The sequence below is a fragment of the Scomber japonicus genome, chromosome 4 (assembly GCF_027409825.1).
Source record: "Scomber japonicus isolate fScoJap1 chromosome 4, fScoJap1.pri, whole genome shotgun sequence".
Lineage (NCBI taxonomy): Eukaryota > Metazoa > Chordata > Actinopteri > Scombriformes > Scombridae > Scomber > Scomber japonicus.
The window spans coordinates 33,461,234-33,467,285 of record NC_070581.1 but is presented as its reverse complement, the minus strand read 5'-3'; the positions used below and the strand labels follow the sequence as shown (position 1 = coordinate 33,467,285).

General features: G+C 40.1%; 2 protein-coding genes across 2 annotated transcripts in view; one reads left to right on the top strand and one right to left on the bottom strand.

The window, feature by feature from the left end:
• Positions 1-1,788: 1,788 nt before the first annotated feature.
• Positions 1,789-5,368, bottom strand: uxt (ubiquitously-expressed, prefoldin-like chaperone). Its single transcript, XM_053316912.1, has 6 exons — positions 5,074-5,368; positions 4,133-4,214; positions 3,849-3,916; positions 2,845-2,952; positions 2,437-2,500; positions 1,789-1,929 (listed from the first exon to the last, which is right to left on the bottom strand). Exons 1-6 carry the CDS (start codon positions 5,175-5,177, stop codon positions 1,864-1,866), a joined length of 492 nt encoding a protein of 163 aa, XP_053172887.1. The 5' UTR covers positions 5,178-5,368; the 3' UTR covers positions 1,789-1,863.
• Positions 5,369-5,977: 609 nt separating this feature from the next.
• cdk20 (cyclin-dependent kinase 20) overlaps positions 5,978-6,052 on the top strand; it is a 5,000-nt gene continuing 4,925 nt past the window's right edge. The window contains exon 1 of the mRNA XM_053316902.1: positions 5,978-6,000. The gene's annotated coding sequence lies outside the window, so the exon portion shown is untranslated. The remainder of the gene's footprint in view (positions 6,001-6,052) is intronic.

The following is a 6,052-nucleotide window of genomic DNA, read 5'->3' as shown; positions in this document are numbered from 1 at the left end:
TTTATGCACTAGTAGTAGTAGTAGTAGTACTTTATGGACTAGTAGTAGTAGTAGTAGTAGTAGTAGTACTTTATGGACTAGTATTAGTAGTAGTAGTAGTACTTTATAGACTAGTAGTAGTAGTAGTAGTAGTATTTTGTGGACTACTACTACTAGTCCATAAAGTACTACTACTACTACTACTAGTGCATAAAGTACTACTACTACTACTAGTCCAGTAGTATTACTAGTAGTAGTAGTAGTAGTAGTTTTTGTAGTATTAGTAGTATTGTAGTAGTATTTGTAGTATCAGTGTTTTTAGCAGTAAATCTCCTCTTAGTGTTTCCTGTTGAGACTAATAACTGATTGTTGAACTCGTCCTTTAACTTCAGGAAAGCTCGTCGTCTTCTTCTGCTGGTTCTGATCAGTTTTTAATATTTTATTTTATGTTAGCTACTGAATAGTTTCAGTAATTTTGAGTAATAATACGACCTGTTGCTCAGTTAACTGTCTGCTTTACTTAATGATCTCAAACACAAACTAAACTATGAGAGTCTTCAGCCGATGCTGTGTGTGTTTCTATCAGATCAATAATAACCATCAGTTTAATATCAGTGTGTTGTTAACTGCTCTGAAAGAAAAGAAATAAGACCCTGACTGTCCAAGAGATGAAAACATGAAACACGTCCAGCTGCTCTGTCAACAACACGTATCCTGTTGCCACGGAAACTGGATGCTAAATAGAGGCGGCGGTGTGAAGAAGCTGAGAGATGACTCTTGAAATAGACTCCCAGCAGGAGGACACACACACACGCACACGCATGCACACACACACACGCACACACACACACGCACACATACGCACACACACACACACACACACACAGTTAAAACAGTCATTCTGTGGCTCACATGGTTTGATTCCATCCTAGGTAAAGAAAAACATCTTTCCTAGGATGGCGAAGTCATTATCATCAAAACAACATAATTCTCTATTCACTCTCTTTCTGAGGCTCTCCATCATTTTTTCCTAGGATGGCGAAGTCATAATCTGCCTCATAACTCTGCCTCTGATTGGCTTAACCTGATATTTTTACCATATACTACATTATTCTACTATATTTATTTTTATTTATTTAATGTTTTAATGTGTTGTAAGTCTGTTTCTGGAGTTTTAAAGAATACGCTGAGAAACATCAGAGAGAAAAAAATCAGTAATATAAAATAAAAATCAGGCTTATATAGTATTTAAGATCAAAGATATTATTAAATGTATGTGAAATAATTATTTAAAAAACCCTAAAAGCCGTTCTTTATGAAATTACACAAAATTATGTTTATTTTTTATGGCTTTTTAAAAAATGTGTGCTTTTCAATTGCGGAAACACTCAACACTTTCCTTCAAAAAGAAAAAAAAACACCTTCAAAATGAAACAATCTTAAAAGAAAGTCATTTATCAGACTCACACCAAACTACAGTCTGTTTGTTTTACAGTTTTTATGATTTAACTAAACATCCACACTCAGGAGATTATCTTAAATTCATCAGTAGAAACATTTTCTGTGTCCAACATGTGACTCAGACAGATGTGGAGCAGCTGGAGGGAAGCTAACAGTTTCCCTTTGGTTCCAGTCTTTGTGCTAAGCTAAGCTAGCCACATCCTGGACCGGTCTGCGTCCTTTAAGAAGAGTTCAGTCTCTATGCATCAGCTGACACGTTTTATCAATCGTCTGTATTGATCGGAGCGTAGCAGTGATCAGGTGATCAGGTGATCAGGTGGTCAGGTGATCAGGTGGTCATGTGATCAGGTGGTCATGTGATCAGGTCTGACCCTCAGCTCGTCTCTGCAGGAGTCTCAGTCGACGTCCAACGAGAAGAAAAGTCTAGAAAACGTCTCTTCTTCTGCTCTCTTCTGGGAGTTCTGACAGACCCTGCAGCTCCCGCAGACCCTGGAAGAGGAGGAAGAGGAGGAGGAGGAGGAGAAGAATGAGGAAGATGAGAAGGAGAAGAAGAGGGAGGAGAAGGAGGAGGAGAAGGAGAAGTAGGAGGAGGAGAAGGAGGAGAAGTAGGAGGAGTAGAAGAAGAAGAAGAAGAAGAAGAAGAAGAAGAAGAAGAAGAAGAAGAAGGAGGAGGAGAAAGGCGAAGAAGATGGAAAGGAGGAGGAGAAAGAAAGGAAGAAGGAAAGAAAGGAGACAGAGAAGAAGATGGAAAGGAGGAGGAGAAAGAAGAAGATGGAAAGGAGGAGGAGAAAGAAAGAAAGAAAGAAGGAAAGAAAGGAGAAGGAGGAGAAAGAAAGGAGGAGGAGGACAAGAGGAAAACCAGGAGGAGAAAGAAGAGGAAAAGAAGAAGAAATCAATATTTGTGATTATAATCATATTAAGGACATTTCAGTGACAGAATCATTAATCAATGATGTCATCAATGATGTCATCAATGATGTCATCAATCAGACTGACCTCCAGAACCATCCGGATGTTTGCTTTGATCTTAGCCGAGTCTTTAGTCAGCTGATCTGTGAAACTACAAGACACACACACACACACACACACACACACACTGTTGTTAGCATCTCCTATTCATAACAATGGACACAGCTAGCATTGAGCTAACAGAGAGGGAAACATTCTCATCTTTACCAGAAGCTGCTACGATTAATAGATTAATAGATTAATTGATCTAAAGAAAATGAGTTTTGATAATCAATTAATTATTTAAATCATTTCTCTAATATAATAATAATAATAATTAGCTTCTTTAGTGAAATGACAGATGAATGTTTCAGAGTTTTAATGATCCCAACGATAGCGATCAATAACTGAATGGATCCGTTAAACATGAGTATGGTTGTGAGTTGTGACACTGACGCTGTGAGCTGACTCGTCTTCTTGTCGATGAAGCGCAACGCCTCGTCGTGAGTCATCTCCACGAAGAACCCGTAACCCACGGCAACGAAGATCCTGGACGCGTCCTCCCTGCAGGACGGAGACGATGAGTCACATGATTAACACACCGTGAAGAAGGGCGGACATTTTTAATTCAGTACCCCGAACTCTCTCTGTGTGTGTGTGTGTGTGTGTGTGTGTGTGTGTGTGTGTGTGTGTGTGTGTGTGTGTGTGTGTGTGTACTTCAGCTACTTTATCACAGCTGCAAAACCTTATTCAGTAACTGTCTTCAAGCTCAGATGTCTGTAAACTTTCTTCAGCTCAATGAAAATAAAACTGACATTATTTTAATTGGACCACAGCGTCTAACCAACATCACTCCTTCTCATCTTGGTAAATTCATCTCCTCTGTTAAAGCTGCAGTTGGTAACTTTGAGCAGAGAGAGGACTTAGCATCAAATTTGTACAACTGTCAGATCCCTCCCCCTCCCTCTCCGCTGTACTCCTGCCCTGCCTCCAAAGTCCCTCCCCCAGAGGAGGAAGGGGGAGGGGGCTGTGTGCGTGAGCAGTGATTGACAGCTGTCAGACACTCCATCAGACACAATCCTGGCTCTGATTGGTTCAGTAGGAGCAGTAGGCGGGGCTAAATGAGCCTGGTTTTTGTTTTTTTACAGATTACTAGTTTCATATAATATAATTGTGACAGTCTGAGCAAATATGACAAAAAGTTACTTTTATAAGACTCACCAACTGCAGCTTTAAACCATGTGTGTAAAACCCTCAATGTTATATTCAATACAGGACTTAGAGTTAATAAGCAAATCAACAACGTAGTCAAATGAACAAATATAGATCAATAAAACAGGATCTCTGACATCATCAGTCGTTAATAAATGATTTAATTAAAAATGTAACTGTGTGTGTTCCTGTATTAATCAGTGATCAGTTTGATGTAGATGTGATTGATCAGTGTATCAGCAGCTCACACTTCAGCCTGGACGAAGAAGTTACAGCCCAGATCCACGTCAGTCTTCAGCTGCTGAGAGCCCGCCTCCTGCAGAGAGACACGCAGTGACATCACAGTGACATCACAGTGACATCACAACAACAACATGGGTAAAAATGTAATTAAATTCTTTATTGAATCTAAAAATATTTGTACACAGTCTATTTACAAAGTGCTGAAATGAGTGTATGTATATGTGTATGTGTGTGTGTGTGTGTGTGTGTGTGTGTGCATGCATGCGTGTGTGTGTGTGTGTGTGTGTACCTGCAGACTCTGGATGGTGTTCTTCAGCTGCAGGTACTGAGAGATTTTCTCAAAAACAGCGTCTCTCTGCTCAAACACTTTCCTGAAAGACACACACACGCACACACACACACACACACACACACACACACACACACACACACACACAGTTTATAATATATATCTCTGCAGTGTGTTAGTTTGAGTCTCGTATCTCTCTGCAGTGTGTTAGTTTGAGTCTCGTATCTCTCTGCAGTGTGTTAGTTTGAGTCTCTTGTCTCTCTACAGTGTGTTAGTTTGAGTCTCTTGTCTCTCTGCAGTGTGTTAGTTTGAGTCTCTTGTCTCTCTGCAGTGTGTTAGTTTGAATCTCTTGTCTCTCTGCAGTGTGTTAGTTTGAGTCTCTTATCTCTCTGCAGTGTGTTAGTTTGAGTCTCCTGTCTCTCTGCAGTGTGTTAGTTTGAGTCTCTTGTCTCTCTGCAGTGTGTTAGTTTGAGTCTCTTGTCTCTCTACAGTGTGTTAGTTTGAGTCTCTTGTCTCTCTGCAGTGTGTTAGTTTGAGTCTCTTGTCTCTCTGCAGTGTGTTAGTTTGAATCTCTTGTCTCTCTGCAGTGTGTTAGTTTGAGTCTCTTATCTCTCTGCAGTGTGTTAGTTTGAGTCTCCTGTCTCTCTGCAGTGTGTTAGTTTGAGTCTCTTGTCTCTCTGCAGTGTGTTAGTTTGAGTCTCTTAACTCTCTGCAGTGTGTTAGTTTGAGTCTCTTTTATCTCTGCAGTGTGTTAGTTTGAGTCTCTTTTATCTCTGCAGTGTGTTAGTTTGAGTCTCTTACTGTAAATCTCTCTGCAGTGTGTTGGTTTGAGTCTCGTCTCTCTGCAGTGTGTTAGTTTGAGTCTCTTACTGTAAATCTCTCTGCAGTGTGTTAGTTTGAGTCTCTTGTCTCTCTGCAGTGTGTTGGTTTGAGTCTCTTACTGTAAATCTCTCTTCAGGACATCACTGATGAAGTTTTCATACTCTTGAACCTTCTCATCAGGGTTAGCATCCGCGTTAGCATCAGCAGGAGGAGCCATCATCATCACCTGTCGTCTATTTTTCTCTTTAAAAACAAACTAAACTAACTTTCCGTCGGGCTGGCACATAAAGAGCAGCAGCTGTAACCCGCAGACAGTCTGACTGCTGTTATATTTAATGTCTCTGTGCTGTTATTGATGCATGAACAGCAGAGTTAGCTTCATGTCGGAGCCGCATGTAAACACCGCTGCAGGAAGGAGACACTATGTCCCGCCTCCCTCCGCCTCTGATTGGCTGAGACGCGCTGCCTTCGTTAGTCTGATTGGTTCGATTCTGCCGTCACAGATAGTTCAGGAGAATATGCGCTACGCTCTCTCGCCATCCTAGGAAAAGAAAAACAATATGTAAAATGATATACGCTCTCTTACCATCCTAGGTAAAACATAATATATATTCCATATTATGATCTACAGTCTCTCTCTGTCCTATGAAAAAATAATGTATGTAGTATGATCTACACTCTCACCATCCTACGAAAGAATAATGTACGTATTATGATGTACACTCACAATCCTAGGAAGAAAAAAATAACGTACATAAAATTATTTACACTCTCTCCTCTGAAAGTTATCTATCTGCTTTAATTCTATATTTTAGGTGCTTTTCTATCTGCTTTAACTCTGTATTTTAGGTGCTTTTCTATCTGCTTTAACTCTATATTTTAGGTGCTTTTCTATCTGCTTTAACTCTATATTTTAGGTGCTTTTCTATCTGCTTTAACTCTATATTTTAGGTGCTTTTCTATCTGTTCTGGTTCTATAGCTGCTGCTGTAGTGACGTCATAGTAAACAAACATGGCGGACGGCTGTTATCTCCGCAGCTATCCAGGTTAGCATAAAACGTTCATTTTTAAGCCGCTCTGCGTGAGAACAAGTGTTTA

Excerpts from the sequence above, each read along its gene's own strand:
- uxt (XM_053316912.1), bottom strand. The coding sequence starts at position 5,177 with ATGATGATGGCTCCTCCTGCTGATGCTAACGCGGATGCTAACCCTGAT. Across the intron at positions 4,215-5,073 it reads GTCCTGAAGAGAGATTTACA|GAAAGTGTTTGAGCAGAGAG; the intron begins GTAAGAGACTCA and ends TGTGTCTTTCAG. Across the intron at positions 3,917-4,132 it reads ACACCATCCAGAGTCTGCAG|GAGGCGGGCTCTCAGCAGCT; the intron begins GTACACACACAC and ends GTCTCTCTGCAG.